Source organism: Saccopteryx leptura, chromosome 3 (genome assembly GCF_036850995.1).
Source record: "Saccopteryx leptura isolate mSacLep1 chromosome 3, mSacLep1_pri_phased_curated, whole genome shotgun sequence".
In the NCBI taxonomy this organism is placed as follows: domain Eukaryota; kingdom Metazoa; phylum Chordata; class Mammalia; order Chiroptera; family Emballonuridae; genus Saccopteryx; species Saccopteryx leptura.
In genome coordinates, this window is record NC_089505.1 from 255,362,767 (window position 1) to 255,390,230 (window position 27,464).

The 27,464-nt window shown below is 37.0% G+C and overlaps 1 protein-coding gene across 7 annotated transcripts in view; it reads right to left on the reverse strand.

The window, feature by feature from the left end:
• Nucleotides 1–27,464, reverse strand: part of EHBP1 (EH domain binding protein 1) — a 571,353-nt gene that overhangs the window by 366,475 nt on the left and 177,414 nt on the right. For 3 of the 7 annotated variants that reach the window (XM_066378178.1, XM_066378176.1, XM_066378177.1), the window contains exons 1-2: nucleotides 18,138–18,332; nucleotides 16,840–17,247 (exon numbers count right to left, since the gene is read on the reverse strand). In XM_066378178.1, coding sequence (XP_066234275.1) covers nucleotides 16,840–16,943 — 104 coding nt within the window. In that variant the 5' untranslated portion in view covers nucleotides 16,944–17,247; nucleotides 18,138–18,332. Of the gene's footprint in view, nucleotides 1–16,839; nucleotides 17,248–18,100; nucleotides 18,334–18,423; nucleotides 18,444–27,464 lie in introns of those variants that run through there. The other 4 variants (XM_066378175.1, XM_066378171.1, XM_066378172.1 and 1 more) reach the window with 4 other exon arrangements.

Genomic DNA, 27,464 nt, shown 5'->3' on the forward strand with positions numbered 1-27,464 from the left:
CTACCAAACCCTTCTTTTAGGAATTGATAGAGCCATCAGTAAGGACATAGTCGCACTGAAGAGCATCATCAATCAACGTGATCTATAGAATACTTCACCCAGCAACAGGAGATTACACATTCTTTTCAAACTCACATGTAACCGTCACAAAGACAGACCACATTATGGGCCATAAAACACATCTTAATTTAAAAGAACTAAAATCAGTTTGACCAGTAGTGGAGCAGTGGATTCAACATCAGCCCAGGACTCTGAAGGACCTGGTTGGAAACCCCAAGGTCACCAGCTTGAGCGTGAGCCTGCCAGCTTGGGTGCCAGGTCGCCAGCTTGAGCACAAGATCATCGACATAATCCCAAGGTCGCTGGCTTGAGTCCAATGTCACTGGCTTGAGCAAGGGGTCACTGCCTGGGCTTGAGCCCCCCAGTCAAGGCACATGTAAGAAGCAATCTATAAACAATTAAAGTGAAGCAACTACAAGTTGGTGCTTCTCATTTCTCTCCCTTCTTGCCTCTCTCACTAAAAAAATAAAAAATAAAAGAACTGAAATCACACAAACTATGCTCTCTTTCACAATGAAATTAAGCTAGAAATCAATAACAGAAAGATAGGTGGAAAGCTCCAAAATATTTGGGAGATTAAATAATGCACTTCTAAAGAACACATGGGTCAAAGGAGTCTCAACAGAAATTTTAAAATATCTGAATTAATAAAAATAAAAATACAACTTATCAAATGTTTGGGATCCAGCAAAAGCAGTTCTTCTAAAGAAATTTATAGCACTGAATGCATATACTGGAAAAGAACAAAAATCTAAAATCAATAACCTAAGCTTCCAACTTAGAAAATGAGAAAAGAGCAAATTAAAGCCAAAGTGAGGATGATACAGTACTGTACAGAAAGAACCCTAAAGATTCCACCAAAAAAACTACTAGAACTGATAAATTCAATTAATTAGCAGAATACAAAATAAATATTCAGAAAGCCATTGTATTTTAATATACCAATAATAAACTAACCCAAGTACCCATCACTAAACAAGTGAATAAAAAAAATGGTACATATATACAATAGAATATTACTTGGCCATAAAAAAGAATGAAATCTTACCATCTGCAACAGCATGAATGGACCTAGAGGGTATTATGCTAAGCAAAATAAGTCAAACAGAGAAAGACAAATGCCATGTGATGTCACTTATATGTGGGATTTAAATAACAATATAAACAAAACAAAAACAGACTCATAGATTCTCTGTACCTGGATAAGAATACCTATAGAGAACAGACTGAGGGTTGCCAGAGTGAAGGAAAGTGAGGGAACTGGGTATAAGGGTGAACAGATACATAGTTTATAAACAGTCATGAGGATGTAATGTACAGCATAGGAAATAGTTAATAATGTTATAATCACTACGTATGGTGCCACTTGGGAACTAGAAATATCAGGTAAAGCACTTTTTAAACTTTTTATGACTGTCTAACCACTCTGCTGTACACCTGAAACAAATACAACATAAAACTGATTATAAACTATAATGGAAAACAAATTTTTCAATTTTTTTTAATTGGAAAAACAAAGCCAAAGTAAGCAGAAGAAAGAAATAATAAAGTTTAGCACAGAAATCAATGAAATTGAAAACAGGAAATCAATCAAATCCAAAAGTGGGTTATTTGAAAAGATCAATAAAATAGATAAATTTTTAGCCAAGTTAACAAGAAAAAAAACCATAAATAACTAAAATCATAAGTGAAAGTAGGGTCATCTCTATGGATTCTGAAGATATTAAAAAGATAACAAAGGAATATTATGAACAACTCTATACCCACAAATTTGACAGACTAGATGAAATGGATCAATTCCTTGAAAGACACTATTTACTAAACCCCATTAAATGAGAAATAATCTGAATAATCCTATATCTACTAAATAAATTGAATTAATAATTAATAGCCTTCTTAAAACAGAAAGCACCAGGTCCAAATAGGTTCACTGGTGAATTCTACCAAACTTTTAAGAAGAATTATATTTATCCTCTAGACAATCTCTTCCCAAAAATAGAAGCAGACAGAACAAACACTTCCTAACTCATTCTGTAACATCAGCATTATCCTGATGCCCAAATCAGACAAAAACACTATAAGGAAAACTACAAACCAGTATCCCTCATGAACAAAGATGCATAAATCCTCAACAAAATATTAGTAAATCAAATTCAACAATGCATTTAAAAAATAAATATATGCTACAACCAAGTGAGATTTACCCCAGATATGCAAGACTGGTTCAACATTAGAAAATCAATTAATCTAATCCATATCATATCAACAAACTATGAAAGACAATTACATATTATATCATTAGATACAGAAAAAGCATCCAAAAAAAATTTAGCATTCACTCACGAGAAAAGTTCTCAACAAACCAGATCAACTAGGAATAGAGGGGTTCTTCTTCAATTTGGTAAAGAACATCTACAGAAAAATTAATGCTAACATCACTCTTAATAGTGAGAAACTAAATGCTTTCCCACTGAGACAGGGAACAAGGCAAGAATTTCTGCTCTCACCGCTCCTATTCAAATCATACTAGAAGTCCCAGCAAATGCAGTAAAATAAGAAAGGGAAGAAAGGAAGAAATCAAATTGTCTTTATTTACACATGACATGATTGTCTATGTAGAAAAGACCAAAAAATAATAAATAATTCCTGCCTGACTAGGCAGTGGTGCAGTGGATAGAGCTTCAAACTGTGATGCAAAGGACCCAGGTTCAAGACCCTGAGGTCGCCAGCTTGAGCGAGGCTCATCTGGTTTGAGCAAGGCTCACCAGCTTGAGCCCAAGGTCGCTGGCTCAAGCAAGGGATCACTCAGTCTGCTGTAGCCCCCCCCCCCCCATCAAGGCACATATGAAAAAGTAATCCATGAACTAAGGTGCCACAACGAAGAATTGATGCTTCTCATCTCTCTCCCTTCCTGTCTGTCTGTCCCTCTCTGTCCCTCTCTCTGACTCTCTCTGTCTCTGTCACACACACACACACACACACACACACAAAAAAAAATCTTGAAACATATAAGCAATCTAGCAAGGTTGCAGGATACAAGGTTAATACACAAAAGTCAATTGCTTTATTACATATCAGCAATGAATAATTGGAATTTGAAACATATTACCCTTTTCATTAGCACTAAAATATTATATAGGTACAAATCTAACAAAATTTACATATACAAGATCTATATGAGGAGTACTACAAACTCTTATGAAAAAAAAAAGATGTAAACTGGAAAGATTCTTTGTACATGAATAAGAAGATTTAATACTGCATAGATATCAGTTCTTCCCAACTTGATCTACAGTTTCAATGCAATCCCAATCAAAATCCAAGCAAGTTAATTTGTGAATATCAACAAACTGATTCTTAAATTATTTAGAGAAGCAAAGGAACCCAAACAGCCAACACATTATTGAAGGAGAACAAAGTCAGAAGACTGACACTACCTAACTTCAGGACTTATTATAGAGCAAACAGTAATTAAGGAAGTGTAGTACTAGTGAACAAACAGATCAATGGAATGGAATAAAGAGCCTAAAAATAGACCCATACAAATACAGTCAACTTATCTTTGACAAAGGAACAAAGGCAATTCAATGGAGAAAGTCTTTTCAACAAACTGCACTGGAAATGAATCTAGACAGAGACTTTATACTTTTCAAAACACCAAAAGCATACTCATTAAAAAAAAAAACCAGTAAGTTAGACTTCATTAAAATTACAATGTTATGCTCTGTAAAAGACACTATAAAGAGAATGAAAAGACAACCTGCACATTGGGAGAAAATATTTGCAAAACATATATGTGGTAAAGAACAAGTATCATAAATATACAAAGAACCCTTAAAACTCAACAATAAGAAAGCAACAACCCAATTTTTAAAATGGGCAAGAAATCTGGACACTTCACTAAAGAATATATACAGGTAGCAAATAGGCATACAAAAAGATGCTCAAAATCGTATGTCACTAGGCAATTGCAAATTAAAACAAGATACCACTACACACCTACTAGAATGGTGAAAATTCCAAGTACCAAAAACATCAAATTCAGAGGAGGATGTGGAGCAAAAGGAACTTTCATTTATTGCTAGTGGGAACGCAAAACGATACAGGCATTTTGGAAGACAGTTTAACAGTTTCTTACAAAACTAATCATATGCTTACCATATGATACAGAAATTGTGCTCCTTGGTATTTACCCAAATGAGCTGAAAACATGCTCCACACAAAAACTTGTACACAAATGTTTATAGCAGCTTTATTCATAATTAACAAAATTTGGAAACACTGAAGATGTCCTTCAATGGACGAATGGATAAACAAACTGGTATAGTTGTACAATGTAACACTACTCAGCGCTAGAAATTAGCTATCAAGCCACAAAAAGATATGGAGGAATTTTCAATGCACATTACTAAGTGAAAGAACCCAATCTGAAAAGGCTACATATTGGCCTGACCTGTGGTGATGCAGTGGATAGTGTCAACCTGGAACGCTGAGGTTGCTGGTTCGAAACTCTGGGCTTGCTTGGGTAAGGCACATATGGGAGTTGATGATTCCTGCCCCTCCCACCTTCCTCTCTCTCTCTCTCTCTAAAAATAAATAAAATCCAAAAAAAAATTTTTTTAAATAAAATAAAAAGCTACACATTGTATGATTCCAACTAAATAGATTACTTTCTGGAATAGGCAAAACTATAGAGACAATAAAGAGATCAGTAGTTGTCAGGGATTCAGGAAAAGGGAGAGAGGAATGAATAAGAGGGGTACAGGGAATTTTTAGGGCAGTAAAACTATTCTGTATAATACTGTTATGGAATCGTGTCATTATATATACTGTATTTGTTAAAATTCACAACACAAAGAGTGAACCCTAATGTAAACTATAGACTTTATAAACATAATAATAATGTATCACTATTGGATGAGAATGATATCTATGAAATTAAATGGAATTATTTCCAGAAGTACTGTTAAGTGGCAGGCAAAGTAAAACAGAGTAATAACAGTATTTGCCTATCCCTTTTGTGTAAAAAAGAAGAAATAAGGAGAGGGGGATACAAATATCTACTCATTTGTGAAAGGAAACAGGAAAAATATACCCAGACTCAAATGGTGCTATAAAAACTAAATATTCACATGTAAAATTAAAAAATGAAGTTGGATCCCTTCCTTACACCATACACAAAAATTAACTCAAAATAGTCTTAGATACATAAAGCACAAGTAATAAAATAAAAAATAAATTAGACTTAATAAAATTTCAAACTTTTGTACATCAAAAGACACCAAGAAAGTAAAAACTCACTCAGGTCAGAGTAATGGTGCAGTAGGAAGCGATACCGATAAATCTCCCCCAAAGCTCAACAAGATCTTCAACCAGAAACAGAAAAACCTATCCTTGGAGCCTCCAGATGTTTCGCAATACACCCGAAGGTATGGTCGAGCGAAAAATTGGCTAAATATATAATCAAACCCCGAAGGAAATAGGGAGTAAGAAATGCTCCGCCTTCCTCACTAACCTAAATAGGGCTGCTTTCACTGGGAACTGAGAGTATCGAAACTAAGGTGGGCAAAGGGGGTGAATAGATCCAGGCTGCGGCACAAACGACCAAACCAGGCTGTGGCATGGAGATCCAAGCCGAGGAAAAACTGTGCCTGTGGCAACCCAGTCAATACAAGCTAAAGACAACTCACTGAAAATATTTGTAAATCTCATACCTAATAAGTGTCTAATATATTTTTTAAAACTCTTACAATGCAATGCTAAAAATATAAATAACCCAATTAAAAATCTGCATAGGATCAGAAGTACACATTTTCCCCCCAAAATTAATAATTATACAAATGGCCAATACACACATGAAAAGATTGTGGCTAAACATCATCTAGCAACTGGAGAAGTGCAAATCAAAACTAAGTGATAATACCTCTTTACACTCTCTAGGAGACTAAAACAGACATAAGGTATGCTGCTGAAAATGTGAAGAAACTGGAACCCTCATACACTGCTAGTGGGAATATAAAATGATGCAGCCACTTTGGAAGAGGGTTTGGCAGGTCCTCAATCAGATAAGTTATCATATGACCCAGCAGTTCCACCTCAAAACTATCTTTGCAACTATTCTGTAAACCTAAAATAATTTCAATTACCATATTTCCCCATGTGTTCTAAGATGCACTTTTTAAAGAAAAATTTGGGGTCTAAAAACTGGATACGTCTTATACAGTGCTTGTAGAAGTGTGGCATTTCAAATGCCCCATGGATGGAACTGAGGACAAGGCAACATATGAAGACAGTGATTCGCCATCAGACACAGATGAGGACAAGCTAATGGATGGGAGTTTTGACAGTGATAAGGAGTTGTATGAATTCTAGGATGAATAAAACTTGAGTGCAATAACTTTATGTCATACATTTTCTTTCAAATTTCGGGCCCCAAAATTAAGGTGTGTGTTATACATGGGAGCGTCTCATACATGGGGAAATACAGTAAAGTTTAAAAAATAAAGGAACCAATTTTTAAAAGTTCATTTTGTAAATTAGAGTACTCTTCAAATTAAAGCTAAACCATTAAATTATTAATACTTTGAAATAGAATATTACTACATTCTCTTTGCATTTAATGATGTCTGGAAGGGGATAGAGAAGATAAATGTTTCAGGGAAACAAGACTTTGGAAGCAAGGTTTAAAGAAGACTAGCAAAACAGAATATAGATTTAAAAGATTAAGATTACTACATTAACAGTATCCTAAAAACAAAGGGGGAATCTGGAAGGTTTATTTTGGAAGGATAAGTATGGCAGTACTATAAACAAAGGACCAGAAGGGGCTAGGAAAGTGTCAAGGGCTATCACAAAAGCCTACACCACAGATTCCCAAACTTTCTGGGTTCACAAGACACATAATGTGTCAGTAATTCTTTTCACAGGCCAAAAGGCATACCTGACCGTTTTGTTTATTAAGTAGTTAAGTCCAAACAACTTTAGAAAGATTTATGCCCTAACAACTTAGCACCTGTGTTGGGCACTGCACAACTTCTCAAACCTTAGAATCAGATTGGACACTGCCTTAATTCTTTTTCTATTCCATATAAATTTTCACATAATGCTTGCTTTTTGTCATAGCAACTACTAAAAACTCTGCTTTGTAAAAATATGATATAATTGAAAGGAACGTAGTTTGAATGGTTTCCAACAGATGTTGCTCTGTTTTCCTCAAAAATTGTAAGCATAATTCTCTGCAGTGCCATGTGAGCTCCAAAGTGAAGTCCGGAAACCATGGGCCTTGGCAAAAAAATGACAAAGGATGCTACCAAGGTAGTGGCAATAGGAAAACTGGTGTAATAATTAAGGCATTATTCAGAGAAAAAAAAATCAGATCAGAGATGTTGCTTAGAAGTATAACAACAGTTCAGCCTGACCTGTGGTGGCGCAGTGGATAAAGTGTCGACCTGGAATGCTGAGATCACAGGTTCAAAACCCTGGGCTTGCCTGGTCAAGGCACATATGGGAGTTGATGCTTCCTGCTCCTCCCCCCCTTCTCTCTCTCTCTCTCTCTCTCTCTCTCTCTCTCCTCTCTAAAAATTAATAAAAGAAAAAAAATAAAATAATAAATATAACAACAGTTCAAAACTTTGCTAAAAAAAATTCTATCTTTAGCAACCCCCACCTCAATAGTCCTTGCTTCTATGGAAGACAACAAACTAGTCTTTTCCAATGAATAAATGGAGCTTAAAATATCTATATTAATTTGACACCTTTATCTGTGACATAGCTAAAATACATTGCTCTCACTTTTCACACACACTACAAAACTGAATCAAAGGCAGAAAATTCAATTTAAATTTTTGACTCAATAAACATGTCTGGAGTACCAACAATAATTATCATCTAGCATCTGCAAAGCTTTACTTCAGACAGATGAAGTTAAGCAAATGGGGAACTTCTAAAATGACAGATTTGCCAACACCATTCCAGACTTACAAAACTCAGGACTTTCTAATGAGAATGAAATCTCCATATTTACAAAGTACCCTGGTGATTCTGAAATCAGTCAGTTTGAGAGGAAAACGTTTTGTGATTGAACTGTTCCACATTCGTACTGTCCCATATGGTACCTCTGGCTACATGTGGCTAGTGAACACTTGAAATGTGTCTAATGTGCCTGAGGAACTAATTTTTTAATTTAATTTAAATTAAATTAATTTTAATTTAGGTGTAAATTGCCAGATGTGGTTAGCTGCTTCTGTACTGGACAGCACAAAACTCGATGATTTGTTAAGTACCCATTCTTCTAAAAACCTTGTACCTTTGATTTAAATTAATAAGAAAATTAGGTTTCTCAGTCATATTTTCTCATAATAGGTCTTTATTTAGATTATATATTTTGGTGACATTAACATTATCCAATTTAACAGTCTGAGTCTCTTATGGGTGGAGGCATTATCTCAAATGTTATGCATTTTATTTTTCATAATAAAAATCCTCTTTGAATTGTTATAAAAAAAAGTCTCTGCAAATGAATTTGGCTATTTTCTTTAGCCAGAGGGAGTATTACTTGAGCCAATGTGCTTTCCTTTCTGCCTCAGCTGCCAGTGAACTCAGAACCAAGTCCAGTGTTCAAGGGTAACTCCTTTTAAGTGCCTGGTAACATGTACTCTGGCTCCTCTAAGACAATCTTTTCTATATATATATCTCTAAATTAGTCAACATAGTGTTATTTTAAATTCTGAAGCTGACAAATTCTTCTGGACATAAGCAGACTATCAACTTTTAAAGTGATAATAACCTCCTTGCATTTAAGTCAATATTTTTTATTGTTACTGAGGTATTAAAGTTATGTTTAAATGTTTATTTTAAAAGTATTTTTAAAATAGTAACACTGGAATTACTAACACCAGTAATTTTTTTTTTTTTTTTTGAGAGGTGGGTAGGCAGGGAGGCAAAGGGATAGACTCCTGCATGTGCCCTGACCAGGCCCCACCAGGCAAGTCCCGGCTAAGGCCAGTGATCTGTTGCTCGCCAACTGAGCTATTTCAGGGACTGAGGTGAGGCCATGGAGCCATCCTCAGTGCCTGATGCCAACTTGCTCAAATCATTCCAGCCATGGCTGCAGGAGGATGGGGGGGTGAGGAGAAAGAAAGGGAAGGGGGAGGGGTGGGAAAGCAGATAGTCACTTTTCCTGTGTGCCCTGACTGGAAATCAAACCTGGGACTTTCATACACTGGGCCAATACTCTACCAGTAAATGTTTTAATAGGTCAAACTTACCAAAGAAAACCTTTAATAGTCTATTTAAGTAGCAAAGCTACTTACTAACACTGAAAAATAAGACAAAACATCACTAACGCTGAAAAATAAGACAAAACATCACTAACACTGAAAAATAAGACAAACACATACTAACAGCCTGTAGTAATTTTATTGCCCTCTTTCATAAACTCAGTCCCACTCCTTTTAAAAAATATGCAAAAGCCCTGATGCAAAATATGAACCTCCCTATTGAGTATTCAGTTCCAAGTTCTTGTACAATTTTCCTTCAGCACACTGGACTATTTTTATATCATGCAGTGAACTACTTCAGTGACTCTTTTGTTGAAATTTTCCACAAAATTAGAACAAATATATTCGATATATCAATAACATATTTTAAGTTCTCTGAGCATCTAATTGCAATAGTGTGAAACCAAACTAAATCAGGAGAGTAAAACTTCTTTACATAATCCCTTAAAATTTCATTTTAAAAATTAACTTTTAGGCCTGACCTGTGGTGGCGCAGTGGATAAAGCATCGACCTGGAAATGCTGAGGTCGCCAGTTCGAAACCCTGGGCTTGCCTGGTCAAGGCACATAAGGGAGTTGATGCTTCCAGCTCCTCCCCCCTGTCTCTCTTCTCTTCTCTTCTCTCTCTCCCTCTCTCTCTCTCTCCCTCTCTCTCCCCCCTCTCCTCTCTAAAATGAATAAATAAAATAAAAATTAAAAAAATTAACTTTTAAAGTACATACACCAAGATCTGATACCAAAATAAGGTAAGGGAATTATATACCACTAAAAGAGATAATTTATTCTATAAGCTCATTTAAAAAATCATGACAAGGAAAAAAAAATTTTGAAGAAAATTTGCCTTAAAAAATATATCCTAACTATTATGGTCCCTATAGTGTTCATGTGCACACGCACACATACTGGCAAATGAATTCTACTTGATGGTTTTCATAATACATTGTTGTAAATCCTCTGTTGAGGACCAGACCTAAGATACTGTACAAGGACACAGGTCCACAGGAGCTACCTTAACCAGTATTAAGTGCCAATGCCATTTTAGGAAAAGCTTTCTTTGGTAGTGTGGAGCCAGCCTATCCCTGTCCTTTGGAAATATTTTCAAATTGTAATACATATATAAACTTTATTTCTTCTATCAATTCAATACCGGATAGAGCTCTTGTGCCAGATAGGGTCAATGGAACTGAAAACAAATTTCTGAAGTCAAAATATTGAGTCCTCAGTTCTACACGTTCTCCATATTAATCACCCTCTTTTTTAAATGAATACCACAAAGTTCCTTAATCAGACCACTGCTCCAACATGCAATAGCCCAAATCAAATTGCCATGACAATCCCTTATGATCCTCTTTCCATCTTAATTCCTTATTCCTACTGATCCTCAGGCTACCTTTCACTCTCTCCTGATAGTCACTATTAAGGTGATATACACCTTACCCTGACTGTTTATCCTGGATACCTCTAATCAATCCAGCCCACATCCCTATCCTATTTATGGAGCAGCATTGACAGCCTCAATGTTCTATTTCTGACCCTGTCGGAAGGAAGTGGGGGGAGGGTTGTGGGACAGTGTTTATAAAATCTACAGTAGTATACAGTAATCTCCAACACCTTCACATTCTCACCACTCACTCACTGACTCATCCAGAGCAATTTCCAGTCCTACAAGCTCCGTTCATAGTAAGTACCCAATACAGGCAAACCATTTATCTTTTATAGCATATCTCTGGTGTACCTTTTCTATTTTCAGACACATTTAGATACACAAATACTTATCATTGTGTTACAAAAGCCTGGTATTCAGTATAGTAACATGCTGTACAGGTTTGTAACTAAGAAGCAATAGGCTACACCAAGTAGCCTTGGTGTGAGCTGGAGGCAATAACAAGTAGGTTTGTGTAAGTCCACTCTACAGTGTTCATACAATATCACCTAACAATGCATTTCTCAGAAAGTGTCCTCATAGTTAGGCAACCCCTAACTGTACTCTAAGTACTCTTCTCTCCCCTGAGCTTGAGACTCTCATAATTTATTGCTTAATTAAGACTTTCATCTGGATATCCCAAACTTTTAAGAAAAGCAAAACCAATTCCTGATTTCTCCTTCATGCTAAATCTTGTCTTTCCAAGTGTTTCCTATCCCTGTAATTATTACATTCACCTGGTTGCTCAGGCAAAAAACTAGTTATTATTGAGCCATCTCTCACTTTATATAATATCTTATTCATCATTAAGTCCTGTCAAGTATACATTCAAAAAAATTTATTTCCAGTTACACACGTATATACATTTGTCAAAAGTTATTGAATTGTAAGTTAAAATGGATGCAACTTATTGTACGTAAAAGTGTAAGTTATACCTCAATAAAGTGTGGTGGTAGCAGGTATGTATCATCTACATACATCTGACCATTTCTCACCACCTTCACCACTACCTCTTTGCTACTTGGACTATTACAATAGCCTCTTAACTAGTATCTCTACTACCATTTTTAGTCACAACAGTTCATATTCCACAAAGTACCCAGAATAATCTTCTTAAATGTAAATCATATTATACCACTTCCCTGCCCATACCTCTCCTGTGGCTTTCAATCACACTTAACATCCAAAAGACCTTACCATGACAAGGACGTACATGATCTAAACCCCACTCCCACTTACCTCACAGACATCATCATTTTACCCCTATTTCTACTATTTCCAGATTCATTTGCCTTACTCCTAACACACACCAATCTTGTTTCCAATTAATTATTATTATTATCATTTTAATATTTCAAAAGTAGGTTCTTCACATCAAGGCTAATATACCTCTAATCTCACTCGATTAAATGGTCAACAGAGAAATGCTTGCTTAATCCACACAGACATGGTTCTGAATGAGTACTTATTAATGTAATTTGGACTTTATAAACTCTAGTTAATACTTAAAGTGCATGTAGCATTCTGTCGTCCAATTGGAAAACTAAATTGGATTCAGTTACAGAGAGCCTAGAACATCAGATTAAGGAGTTTATATTTTATCTAACAGGCCAGCATGACAAATTTAAGCATTGGAAAGAGCTACTCTGTTTACTTTTCAAATCCTGAAGTCACAAGGTTTGCAAAGAAGTGTGGAATAATAGAAAAATTGAGGAGTTACTTTCAAGGATATATACATACTTTTTTGTATCTCTAGAATTTTGAACCATTAACTGTATTATCTATTTTTAAAATAAATTACAATTAAATCTATTTAAACCTATATTTAAAACCAAGAAAAAGGAATTCTTGTATGACAGAAAAATAAAAACTATATTTTGCCTTAAGAAAAATGTAAAATATTTTAAATACTTTTTGAATGTTATACTAAGAATCAAATAGAAGAAATATAAAAACATAAATAAAATATGTTCATATATTTAGGTGATACAGACACATACACAAAAAACTAAAATACATGATCATACATAATGGTTCTTATCATATATTAGGGAGGTCCTGCTAGAATTAAATTCTGCAACTAAACTACTATAATCACAACTTGCCAACTTTCAAGTTGTTTCCTTTAATACCTGAACAGCCATTGAGGGCTCATATACTGAAGACTTCCCTCAGAAATCTAAAGGCCTGCAGATGATAAAAGAATAGGATAAGAAATAAACTAGGATAAAACAGAGAGCCACAGTCTCTTTCTCTCATATTCATCTTCAGTGTATTCGCAAAAATAGCACTTGCCAAAAGCTACATCAGTTAAGCAAGCTTAATAATAAAATAACTTGGGGACAATAATAAGAGTAGCAGATATAAACTGTTATCATCTCAACATTTGCCAGAGCCTCTACCTGGCAATCAAGGAGTGATGAGGAACAGGACCTCAAAGTATAGGGTTCTTCTCTCAATTAAATAAATGTCATTCTGGTATTTGTTCCTGACCTAAATCCTAGAACCACTATATCATGAAAGAATCAGGAGTAGTCCCTGTTGAACTAAGGGAACTCACACTGCATCAGCCAGGGCAAAGGTAAACACCATAAATAGCAACAAAGAGAAAGTAGAAGTACCAAACCCTCCAATCTATAGAATCCATCCTTTGATTAAGGGCAAAGTACTGTGAGTTTACTCATGGCCTAGATCTAAAAAGGTCTCCCCCTTAAACCCTTACCTTCATCCTTTTATCGAGCTTATACCCCATGACTATAACTATGACAAGAACATGGCAAAAGGTTCTCCTCTCCATAACCACAGAAATAACACATTCTCCCCTAGAAAATATATCCTGGTTCCCACTACCTATTTCATCAACATACTACGCCTTTTCTGAATCTCTTGAGTTTCATCTTCATTCTTTTGAGTTTCAAATTCATACAAAAGTCAGTGTATTTTAAGTGTACTTTATCCTGATGTCACAAATGAGCACTTGGGAAGGTTGAAAACATTACTTTAAAATACTGCTTCTTCAACTTTAATATGCATACTGTGAATCTTATTAAAATGCAGATTCTGATTCAGTAGGTCTAAGGCAAGGCCTGAAAGCAGTTCCAACAGGTTCCCAGGTGTTGCAAATATGCCTGCTTCTCAGAAAACACTTAAAGCAAGGTTCTAAAAGGCAACGGCACCTATATACACAGGTTACCTCCAAGGGCACAACTCCAATAGCATGCTAACTGCTCTTTCTCTTTAGTTTATTACTTCTTTTCTAATTTATAGAAGATGTATTTTCTTATCCTCTCAATACCTGCAATTTATCTTTAATGCTATTTCCAATGTCTTTCCTTTTATTCTATTGGCATCTATAACTTTTCTTTTTCACCTTTTATTCTTCCATACCCCCAAAATAATAAAAGTAGCTGATAAAAAATTTTCTTACTATGTGCTCAAGTCTTTCTTATACCCTTTATTCAGCACACACATATCCAATAATTTAAGGCTTCTTGTAAAGATCAAAATGAGTAATGGAAAAAAGAAAGAAAGAAAACTATAGGATAAATGTGTAGAAATTGGGCCTAATCTGTATCACAGGACCATATGCAAAGCAAGGCAAAGGAATACTAACTAAAAGTTATTATGACAAATTTTTATATATTGAAAAGATTTTGAAGGTCTATTTAAAGATCCACTTATAAATAAAATTCCAGTACATCAAACAAATATGTTATTCTTTAAGTCTGTCATCTTGTTAGCTTGAAACTATATTGTTAAATGAGAGGGAGGAAAAAAGCATAATACTTAGAACTAATGTCTGAATATTTTAAAAATCCAAATGTTTCTAGTGTTAGGGCCAAATCCTATCATAAAGATCTAGTTTAATAGGTGTACCATAATGGCAACCCCTAAAAATAATCAAGCTACCTATTAAATTATAATCAAGTTAAATTTTCATTCTTGCTTTCACCTTGAGACACATTAACAATAACTTACATACTTCTCAAGAATAAATACAGGATGCTGTAAACTGTGGGGAAGAAACAGATTTTGTGACTAAAGAATCACGTGATATGTGATTCTATTTCCCTTAAGAAAAGAGATTTTAATTTAACTATCTTTAAGTTTATATTCCCAGTATACTGCCAAATTAAGAAATATTTGTAATCGGGATCTTCCTCATATATTCTCTCATTTAGTTAATAGTACACCCAGGCTTCCAAGTCAGAAACTTGGGTGTCAACTCAGACCTTTCCTTCGGACCACTGACTGAAATGACCACCAAGTCCTATCCATTTTCTGTCCTATCCTTTCCATTCCCTTAACCACTGCCTTAGTCTAACCCTTTTCCCTCACTTTATCTATTTCAACAGCTACCCTAACATCACCGTCTCCAGTAACCCTTTCCACTATGATCCTTACTTCATGTTGTCATCAAATGATTTTCCAAAATGCCAAACCAATATCTCTTCCACTTAAAACCTTTCACTATGTTCCCATGTATAAGTGCATAAAACTTTTCAGCGTTTGAATCCTGCCTGCCTCTCAAACACCATATCCCACTGCACCACCCCCATCCTGCACTTTAAGCCCCATAATTATCAAACTACACTGCTTGAATTTCCAGCACACCCTATGCTATTCATGCCCCCATGCTTTTGCACAGGCTCCTGCTTCAGTATACAATAGCTTTCATTTCTTTCCCCTTGGCTTCCTAGCCAACTAAGAATCTTCCAAATCCCAGCTCAGATCCCAGGAAGCCATCCCAAGACCATACCCCCAACCTTAAGAGTTAAGTATTTCCTCCTCTGCCAACTCTGTAAGTAATAATGACATTTGTTGAATATTCACTATGTGCCTGATTATGTTCCAACCATTTTACATATATTAACTCAGTTAATCTTCACAATAACCCTTCCTAGGAAGTGGTACTATAACCTGTCCCCAAGGACACCTAACTGTTAAATGATGGAGACAAATTAAAATCCTAATATCATACATATTTATATTATTACTATCACACCTATCACAGTGAATTTATTTACATGTTGTCATTACCCTGAACTTTGAACTCTCTGAATTATATTCAACTCAAAAGCCACAGTACCTAGCATAGATAACCAGTACATGCATTTCTTGAGTTGCATATAAAATAATATTCCTAACAAGTTCAAAAGAAATGTACTCAGAAACTAGTTTCCAAATAAATATTCAAATATGCTGTAAAAGTTCTAGAGTACAGCAAGCTGTTTTTTTTTCATCTAATAAAAAGAATGTCAAAGAGAAAGGTTAATATAGGCATGAGATTATAGTCCTTGTGGACAATGAAATAGACTTAATTTTGCAGTAATACTGCTTAATCACTGCAACAAATCAAAACCCAAAGGACCACTTGCTTAAGGTTAACTTTTTTTTCTCACTAAAAAAGAATTCTTATCATTCAGGACAGTGAAAACAAAGCCCTCAATTTACTTTGCTCAAGTGGAAAGAAGCAAATCATAGACCAGCACTACTAATTGCTTCCTTAAGTCTGGCCAAGAAATGTATCCCATTAGGCAATTAAAATAAAACAGGGTTGCCTGACTAAGCATATAACAAAAGAATTTCTAAGGTTATGTGGACTGGCATTCAAATAAAGAAACATTCTTTATTGTAAGAAGAAAAAAATCAAGAAAAAAAATAACATAGATAACCACCACACAAGAATACAGACTTTTAGATTAAAACATACGTGTTACATGAAAACATAGGAATATGTTTATAATATTTCAATAGCCATTTTGTCTTCTTAAAGTTATAAAAATCAAAGTTATTCTCACACTAATGATGAAAGACCTTAAGACCAAATCTACAGAACTTAGTGTGCTCTCCCAGTTACAGTCCTCTGAGCCACCCTGAGGTACAATAATTAAAACCCAAAGGAACAGTACCAGCAAAAACAATAGACACATTACCTGTTAGAGTAATCTGCACCCCGCCCTGCTTCTACACACTTGTACACAGTACAGATAGGTAAATCTGTTGTCAAAAAAAGCAGTTTAGGCCACGGTGAGTTTAGGCCACAGCAGAGCAAACTCTACCCCTAGGCATATCTTACCATTTCTTGGTACACTCCACCATCAGCTCCTGGTAAGAGGCCACAAACTGGAACTTAGATGCATGTTTTCCTACGCGCTGCAGTCTCTTCCAAACTGAAGCCATGATGCTGTTCACTCAATACACTGGAGCAGTTCTGGGTTAGCAACACAGCAGCTTGAACAAAGCTGAGGGTCCAAAGCAAAAAAAGCTTTGCATGTATGTCTGTACTTTTAATAACTCAACTACAACTTGAAATGATGTTTGGGGTCCATAAGTCTTCTCCCTGTTTCACAGGGTAAATCCCATCTTAGATGAATGGCCCAGTCAAGAACATTGTGATATACATGACAGGATGAGTGAGTGGAGGTTCCTTCACGAAGACATCACCATCCCACCTCACAGGCTATATGATGTGTACTCTGGAGAACTGAAAAGCAAAACAAAGAGAAAAAATATGAGGAGAGAAGCATGACAAGTGACTAAACCACCCATGTTAGATAACACTGCAACAGACAACCCCAGTTCTCCGCATGTTTTCCAAACAATGAAACAAAACACCAACCTCAAAAGCCAGTAACATCAAGGATACAAGACACCAAGGAAAAAATGACAATTCACACCGAAGATGTGGAGCAACACATCTGGTAACCAGCATTAACAACAATCCAGAGACGCAAGTCGGGGCCCTACCTCCCCCTCCTAGCATCACAGAAGGACAAGCAGAGCGGGAAAGTGAAGGGATGCTGTTTAATGTCTACGTCCAGTCAGAGGGAGACGCAGAATATTTTAAAATAAACTTTTGTTTTTCATCCTATAATTAATAGCCTCGAGTCCTAGAACGTATGCTTGGAACAAATTAAGGAGCGCGGAGGAATGCTGATGTTGAGTCGGAGGGAGAAATGGATGGTGAAAGAGAAGTGGAGGAAAGGCAAAGGGAGGGCAACGTCCCAGCTCCAGGCCACTGGGCTCTCCTTCACCTTTGCTGCCACCAGAGGAAAATGGAAACTCCTGCCTGGTCGTGAAGCAACGACCAGCGGGGCAAGTGCACCGTGCGGGGTGCAGAGTGGGGTGCCTCCCTCCCTCCTCATCCTCAGGGAACAGTGCGCCCGAGCGTCCTTTACACAGGCACCCAGCCCAAACCCCAGCCCCAGCCCCAGCCCCCAGCGGAGGCAGGCGGAGACTCGCCCGCGGTCCCTGTCACCCAGGCGATGCCAGAAGACCCCAGCCTGGTCCCCAAGCCCCGGCCCTGCCTCACGTCCACTCCCGCCCCCTCCTCACACCTCCAATCAAGCTGTCTGGCTGAGTCTGGCCCCGTACCCTCCTCAGCGCCGCTCCTCCGTCGCCGCCGCAGCAGCAGCCGCCGCCGCCGCCGCCACCGAGTCCTCCATCCCCGCCGGAGCCACATGGAACAGCCGAGCCAGCCGTAGCGCTCGAGGGAGCCGCGGTCTGCAGCCCCTCAGGCGGACGGCGCGCCTCACGCCCGCCCCCTCCCGGACGGAGTCGCCCCGCTACCGCCCCCCACCCTACAAAACACTGCCAGAGCCGCCGCTCAGCGCCCAGCACCCCCTCCCCCGCCTTCCTCCTCCGCCACCATCATCATTACCTCCCCCGCCGCACCTCTCACACTAACCCTACCCACGGCGGCTGAACCTCCGTCCGCCCCGCCGCCATTGGCCAGGACGCGCGCTTGCCCCGCCTACCTCGGCGGCCGAGCCTTTGAGCAGCGGGAGCACCTTATTGGACAATTCGGGTGCCCATCTCAGGGGCTCCGCCTCCAAACTCTGAAGGTGTTTTTCCCCAGCCCAAACCAGCACGCCAATCTACCCTTTTAATTAAAAAAAAAAAAAAAAATTGGAACCCACTAAGGACGATCCCGCCCATTCATTCCTCTGATTGGCTTGGAGACGGAAGCGATAGGCAGGAGGAGTAAGGAGTGTTGATGGTGAACTGGAATATGGTTGTTGAAAGTGGATGTCTGTCAACCGCGAGCCGGCTGCCGGGCGGGGTTTCTGGCTTGAGTCTGTGGTAGCAGGGCGCCGGTCTACCTTGCTGCAGCTGAGGACAGTGCTGTTGGGATGGTTTGCTTTTCCTCCTCCTATCCCTACCCTAGGAGCTGGGTAGGCCGTCTCCTCCGCCACTAAACTAAGGTGTTCGTGCACAACGCCTTGTTTTTACCGCATTCCCCCTGGCAAACTGGGAAGTATTGGCCCTGCCAGCCTCCGCGTAACATTCAGTTAACTGCTCCTGAACGGGACTCAATGGCACAAACTAGACCCAAAGTATTTACGGTGCAATTTCTTCCCATTCTGATTCTTCAACATTTCTTTGATTCTTGGTTTCTCCTCATCGCTGTGGGTCTTTTTTCCTTGGTAGGAACTTTACATAGAGTTGGGAATGGCTGGCATATAAAAAGAGGATGAAATAACCTAAGAAGAGTCTGAGGGCAGCGGTACTTAACCTCGTTAAAAGAACCAAGGACCCTTTTGGGAATATAATGAAAGCCCACAGACACTTTCTCAAGGAGGAAATGACTGTCCAGTCACAAATTTGCTTTCAATTTTAGGTGTTTCATAAACATCTGGTGTAGAGAAAGAGGACAATGGAATTTGGGGGGAACCAACATTTAGGAATAAGCAGAGTAAAGTGGGAAAGGCGGACGAGGAACGGTCGGAAAAGTGGGAGCACCCTATAAGCAATTGGCAAATAGTTTGAAAAAAGAGGGAAGTTCACATGAAAGGGAAAAAAGCAGATGGTTATTCTTAATTAAAGAGTTATTCTTAAACTTAATAAGGATGGGAAACTAGGATGCATGGACAGAGCTTGAAAGGCGTTAAAGTCTAGAGAAGGATTCTTTGAGAGGCTCAACTGAAGGCTAGTGATAGATGAGAACTGAGCACATCTGCAGAGATATCAGGGAAAGAGGACAGACATTGATGAATCAACAGAGAGGGGGAGATAGAAGGCTTGAATCCAGTATCTAATTCTATTTCCATTTCCATTTCAGTAAAGAAAGTGAACTAATGTGCACTGGCATAGATATTATTTATTTTGCTATAGTGTTAATTTAAAAATATTAAGGCAACCATAATAATTATATTGACTCATTTTGTGTACATCTTAGTAAATCTGAGTGGTTATTGAGTCACTACAATCTACAGCCATTATGATCTCATACAGTCATATAGTCTGCATCATTAACAGACATTAAGTGTATGGGGGGTTTTAAATGGCTAATTTATAAAAATGGTCAAACTATTTTAATCTAAATTGCCCTTCAGCAATGACCCCAGGAGGGTTTTGTATCCTATTTATTATTGTTCTTCAGAAGTTCTGGTTTCTTTAATATTGATCTGAGAGAGAGAGGAAAGAAGAGAGACAGAAACATCAATCTGTTTCTGTATGTGTCCTAACCAGGAATCAAACTGGCAACCTCTGCACTTCGGAACAATGCCCTAAGGAACCAAGCCATCCAGCCAGGGCATCCTAGTCTCTTTATACTCTGTCCCTTCCTCAAAGAGAGAGAGAGACTTTCTTTTGTAAAGAAATTACAGTTGTCACTCCTCATATTGTGGTTCACTTTTCCCAGTCTCACGGTATCATGGATTTTAAAATTGTATATATCTAATTTTGTATTGCAGATTTTTCGCTATATTGTGGAATTTTGCAGTATATAAGTATTTTTATATATTTATTATTTTAATTATTTTTGCAGTAAAATAAGCATTTTCTAGCCTAAAAAAATGAAAAGGTTTATAAGAGTGTGGGGAGGGTTTATAAAGCCTTAAAATATATATCAATAATAAATATAAGGTCATTACTTTGTGGATTTTTGCCTATCGAGGGGATTCTGGAACCTAACCCCTGCGATAAACGAGGGACTACTATATCTTAAAGACAATCAGTTTTAAGTAAGTATCTTCTTTAAAAAGGGGGGGGGGCCCTGGCCAGTTGGCTCAGTGGTAGAGCGTCGGCCTGGCGTGCCAGAGTCCCGGGTTCGATTCCCGGCCAGGGCACACAGGAGAAGCGCCCATCTGCTTCTCCACCCCTCCTCCTCTCCTTCCTCTCTGTCTCTCTCATCCCCTCCCGCAGCCAAGGCTCCATTGGAGCAAAGTTGGCCGCGGCGCTGAGGATGGCTCCATGGCCTCTGCCTCAGGCGCTAGAATGGCTCTGGTTGCAACAGAGCAACACCCCAGATGGGCAGAGCATCCACCCCTGCCAGGTGGATCCCGGTTGGGCGCATGCGGGAGTCTGACTGCCTCCCCGTTTCCAACTTCAGAACAATACAAAAAAAAAAAAAAAAAAAAAAGGAGAAATAATGTATGCTGGATCCCCAAGGAATCTTTCTCAAGTTGTATGAAACTTTAAGAGACTAATAAAGAATTTCTTAAAAGATAGCTCTTTTTATGGGAAATATTTTTCTTGGACATAAACTCTTCTTTTTCATTCTTGCTGCAAAGGTAGCTAAGAAGAGACCAAGGAATTAAAGCAGACCTCACACTGTTCAGCTGCTGAGCTCAAGTTCTTAGGCTTGGCACCTGGAGGCTCCAGAGAGCAGCTACTTATTCTCTCATAACGCTTTTTAAATAACCTGTCTGCTAACTAAATATATTGAAGAACCTTAAATATAGAATATTTTAATGTCTTTTGTCCATGTAACCGGTAATTATTAAATATCAACTGATTATTGATCATATTAAATATTAGTAATACATAAAAGATATAGCTTCTATTCTCAAAGAGTTTTCAGAAACATGTTCAGCATGCATGCAAGGAAGTAATAGGAATTAATTAGCCCCTCTGAGTACTAATTTCCTATCCTATCAAAGGAATACTTATGCCTATTATTCTGGGATATTGAGAAGATACAAGATCTGTATGTAAAGGAACTGGCACATAATAAACAGTCAAAATGGCCATTGATAATGTACACTATTGTACTTAGTAGCAAACATAAAGAGTCAAGAAAAAAACAGACCTTCAAACAATACATGATTATTATAAACATTACTACCTCGACTAAAGGATTTCCAAAGAAACAAGTACATTATACCAACAGTGGAACATCACTGTTTATATGGACTCAGTATTTTATAATAATTACTAAGAATTCACTTACTCTCGATCCTCATAAGTACCTTTTTATTTTAAACAGAATGTGATTATATTTTTCAATACACAACTTGGGTACAACCAAAAAAATATAACACCACAGTAAAATAATAACAAGAAATATGGTATTTTGTTCACAATGCATGAGAAAAGTTTAACATCTTTAGTCATAAAGGAGGACTTAGAAACAGTAATAAAGACAGTAAGAATCCAAGGAACCGGCAAACAAGAAGTGAAATAACACAGGTGATGATTTAGAATATGATGACTGAGCTGAACAATGGCAGAATGTCTCTGCAATACCACACTGTCAAAAACCAAAAACTCTGATGTTTAATGGTTTTGCACAGTTTTGTGCACTTTGAAGTTTGAGAAACCCTGGGAAACAGATTGATGAGGTATGTCCACAATTAGGAGGATTATGACAGTTTTGACTCAAAATATAAAATTTGGGATATCCTCAGCCTTAGCATTTCTAACTCATTAAAATTATCTCAACAAATTAGCTGTACAATTTGAAAATGAGTTATATAAAAGCCTGTTTACTGCAAAGAACATAGGGTGCCAAAATATGGGCCCCAAAACACTACTTGTCTATCAATTTGATTATTGATTATTAACACTACCCAAATGTTGTGCAGAAAATAGTTAATAGTAAGTAACAGCATAGGGAATATATCATGACTACCTTTCATGTCGTATATTAGCTTCTACTGGCATGCTAGAAGTTATACTTTTCTTGAGGCTCCCACTCCCCTTACCCACTAGCATGTATATCCTATTGACCGTCCCTCTTCCAAGGAGGAATTGCCTACTATAGTTTTGCCTCCTTTTTAATCTCTGGTTTATCAGGTCTTGATTTATCATTTCCTTCTGTCCTAGGCTTAATCTGTATACACTAGACCTGTGAGTAAAAGTTAGTTTAATTGTCCTGTCCATTGATCCAGGTGTTGATCACAAATGTTATAGATGTTTTGTTTAACAGAAAATCAACATTTAAAATAATTTTGATTTTGACTTTAAATATCATCAAGTTTACCATGAAGATAGAATATGACAAAATAAGTGGAAAATACAATCCGAACATTTTATATCTTTTTGCCATGACAGTTTTGAAATGATAGAAATCATTTTTAATGAAGCAGCTTTTCTAGTCACTGTTTCAGAAGCCCTCAAGTAGGGAATTTAGTCTATAAAATGCAACCATAACCTTGAATTATCATTCCTGGTGATAAAATTTATATCTTTAGGTTTTAGTTTTTACAGTAAAAATTGTCAAAGGTATTATATAGCAGGATTTAACTACTAACAGTTTATCTGTGCCTTCATCATCATAATAAGATTTACTCCTGATAATCATGTTGCAGGGTTTTGCATTGTTTTCCAATTACCATAACAGTTATACTACACAATAATATTGCCATAATTTTTAACTGCTAATAAAGTTATTTCTTTTAAACCTATAGCAAACAATTCACTAACAATCCTACCGCAATTTTTATGGACTTAAAAAACTCACTGCCTGACTAGGCAGTGACGCAGTAGATAGAGCATCAGACTGGGATGCAGAGGACCCAGGTTCGAAACTCCAAGGTCACCAGCTTGAGCGCGGGTGCATCTGGTTTGAGCACAGCTCACCAGCTTAAACCCAAGGTCACTGGTTTGAGCAAGGAGGTCACTTAGTCTGCTGTCACCCCACCCCACCCTGTCAAGGCACATATGAGAAATCAATCAATGAACAACTAAGGTGCCGTAATGAAGAATTGATGCTTCTCATCTCTCTGTCCCTATCTGTCCCAATCTCTGACTCTCTCTGTCACACACACACACACACACCAAAAACCATTCACTGTGGCAGGTTAATACTTTGAAATGTTTACCAACAGCTTTTACAGTAGTTGTTTTTCCAGGAATTTCTTTTTATTCTATGGACTTTCCCCTCTTATACCCACCACAAGACACCCTCATCATCACATCTCATTTAGATTTGTCTTTGCTCATTGTTTTAGGAAAGGAGTAAAAGAATGCAGAGAAACAGAATTTTTCCTTGATTTTTGAGTTTCAAAATCCTATCCCTTTCACGAGTAATATACAATAACCTTTACCCACATATGATATTGAACACTTTAAGTGTGGCTAGTTCAAATGGAGGTGAGCTGTAAGTATAAAATATACACCAATTTCAACGATTTAGTATGTAAAAAAAAGAATAGAATATATCTTATTAATAATTTTTCTATTGACTAGTTATTGAAATAATATTTTGGATATATTGGGTTAAATGAAAGGCATAAAATTAATTTTACCTACTCCTTTACTTTTTTTAATGTGGCTACTCGAAAAATTTTAATTATATATAAGTACTCACATTATATTCCTATTGGACAGTGCTGGCATAGAAGCCTCCGAAATCTCCAAGAATATATCAGAGGCAATAATGATATTTACAATGTGGATACTCAAAATGTTAACAGTAACACAGCACAGGCATTAGATAGTTAACGTGGATGACGGTCATAAACCATTGGTGCAGGTATTCTGTTGTGTACCAGCCAAAGATCAGCCCTGACTTTAGAGTACTCTCACTATTCTGTATCATCCTCTCAGTCTGACTCTTCAAATTACTAGAGATAATTTTATAAGAGTAAAGTCACAGCCCACAAATGCTTTATGCCAGGGTGAATGCAGTTATCAGAGATGATTTGCACATTGCAAGTAAGTACTGGGATTTTTGCAACAAAGGTTTGAGTTGGAATTAGGATTCCTTTCTTAGAAAGTCTTTGTTAAATTCAATAAATTCATCTATAAAGTCAATAGGGATTCTTAACCAAGGTTTGTTGGTCATTTTCCATGAAATGTTAAGAGCTGTTCACGAATTATAAAGCATAGACTGACCTCTGCTTTTTTTTTCCTGTGTTTTCAATAATTGGAATATATTCCTGGTAACCAGATATAGCATCCAACCAGTGTTTTCCTCTAAGTAATTCCTGGTTGACTATATGTAGTATGAACAAGATAATATAATTAACATATTCTGAAATAATAAGGCTAGCCACGAAAGGCAAGGAAAAATCAGTAGGAATATACAATCTTGGAGGACACTGAATATATCCCCCACCCCAATGTAGTATTCAATCAAAAGCATTTCCAGCTCAAACAAGTGCAAAAAACGGCAGCCAGCTGAAATCAGGCAGAACCCTACTTCCCAGGGCACTGGGCTTGAGCCAAGGAAAAGTAGCCCTGTTGCAGAAACCTGTCCCAGATGAGTCGAGTTAGAAAATAAACCCAACTTCCAGAGGCCAGGATTAACTCATGCAAAGTTTGGGCAATCTGCTGGGCAGGGCGAGGTAGAGAAAAATTCCAGGGCAAAGGCAATCACAAGGAAATCAGAAGAAAGCTGCAATATTGTCCCAGATCTCTCGTTTTACAAGTCACCGAATTAGTGACTGGGTTTACAGAGAAGAGAACATAGCCAGCTAAGCAAAGAGGACTTCATGAAAGCTTCTAGATATTTGCTCATATTTTGTAACAACTTTTGGATGCTATGATTAAATATTCCCAATAATATATCTTTGCTATCTTTCTCCCAGGAAAGAAAATCAGCTGTTGAGCAAGAGTTGAGTTTTTTGTGCCATTGTTCAGTCCTGAAGAAATCCTGATATCTTTAACATTAAAAACAATGACATTTTATGCCTGAAATGATGTATAGTCTATTTTAGATATTGAATATAGTGCTAAACTATACTGGTAGAGAAGAATTATCTGATATTATTAATGTCCCACTTCTCATTTCATGAACTTAAGCACCTTTCCTCCAATAACCAGTGTATTTCATTGTAGAAAAGGTGAGTGCTGTACGTGTGCATCTTTCTTTACACAAAACAAGCTAACAAGATGCATATTTAGAGGTCATAATTTAAATGTATTTTTAAAAACTCATTCTCTCCTTGGACAACTGAGTCAGAAACAGGAGGCCTATTTGTAGACTGTTCAACATCTTTTATTCTTTTTTTTTTTTTTTAATTTTATTTATTTATTCATTTTTAGAGAGGAGAGAGAGAGACAGAGAGGGAGAGAGAGGAGAGAGAAGGGGGAGGAGCAGGAAGCATCAACTCCCATATGTGCCTTGACCAGGCAAGCCCAGGGTTTCGAACCGGCGACCTCAGCATTTCCAGGTCAACGCTTTATCCACTGCGCCACCACAGGTCGTCTTTTATTCTTATAATAACATAACTTCCTAGCTACTCACCAAGCTACCTTGGGCATGCCTCTTTTCCAGATTACATCACACAATTTACAAAATAATAATTAGAAAAATCCTGCAATTGTCAGTGATAAACAGAGTAAGCTGTTGAGTGCTTAGGTCATACATGTCATGCTGGAAAGTGGAACTGCTACACTGCATGCGTGATACTAATTGCTCTTTAACACTGTATGCTATGGGTATTTGCAATGCCCAGGAATATTATTTGATCAAACAATTTTGCCAGCAGTTCATTCTGCTTCTCTTATTAATATCTTATTAATTTTCAGCTGGTTTTGCAAGCTTTGAGGCAACAGTGTAATTTATACTTTGTGTTGCTACAAGAAGTACGGCTTTAAATGATTTTAATTTTTTTTAGTGTTATTTTTAGTGAAAAACCCATTCATTTACTAACAATTATCTAATTAATATCACTAAGTGTATTTACTAATCTCAAAGCATTATGCTAAGTATTGGGAATGCAGCACATCAAAAGAGACAAAATCCCTGTCCTTATGGAGCTCATATTCCTCATCAATTAGAAACTATTATTTGATATTTGCTTTGGAAAATTTCAGTTGGCTGTGCTTTAACAATGACACAAAAAACTGATAAAAGTGTTATAAAAGACAATGCACTGCACTAACATTAATACATAGGCCAGCCAATGAAATTCAGTTCTCAGGTATTTATTGTTATGCTTCCAATTTACACCTTTATTTCTTGGTGACTGCTTCTGCAAAGTCACATATAGACTTGTCACAGCTCATACAGATTTATAATTTGCACTACTGTCCTGTTTACAATTTATGATTATTTCTTTATTTAAATTGCATTTACATTACTATTTTATCATTATTTTTATGTTCATTGAATCACTTTAGAGAAATTGATCCATTTAAAAACATTATGGATATAAAATAATGCTATTGTAGCTATAAAAATATAAAATCAGCATATGCCAAAATTGAAATTACATTGTCTAAGTAAAATAATCTGCGATTTGTTAAATGTTAGCCAAAAACAATCTGATAAATGCATATATAGCTCACATGGCAACTTTTAAGAGTGAAATGGTAGTAAGAATGTCATAGGAGTTTAAGCAATACACATCCATCCTATTTGATTTCCGTTTTTTGACTCCTTAAAGTAATTTTCAAAATATAAGATAACAACAGCTTATTTTCACTCCCCTTTACTCAGAACTATTTTAGCTCTTTTCCTCGATATTCTTAGAGGTAAATAATTAAAAGTTGGCTTTTATTTTGTATGTGTTCTATGATTTTTAAGCA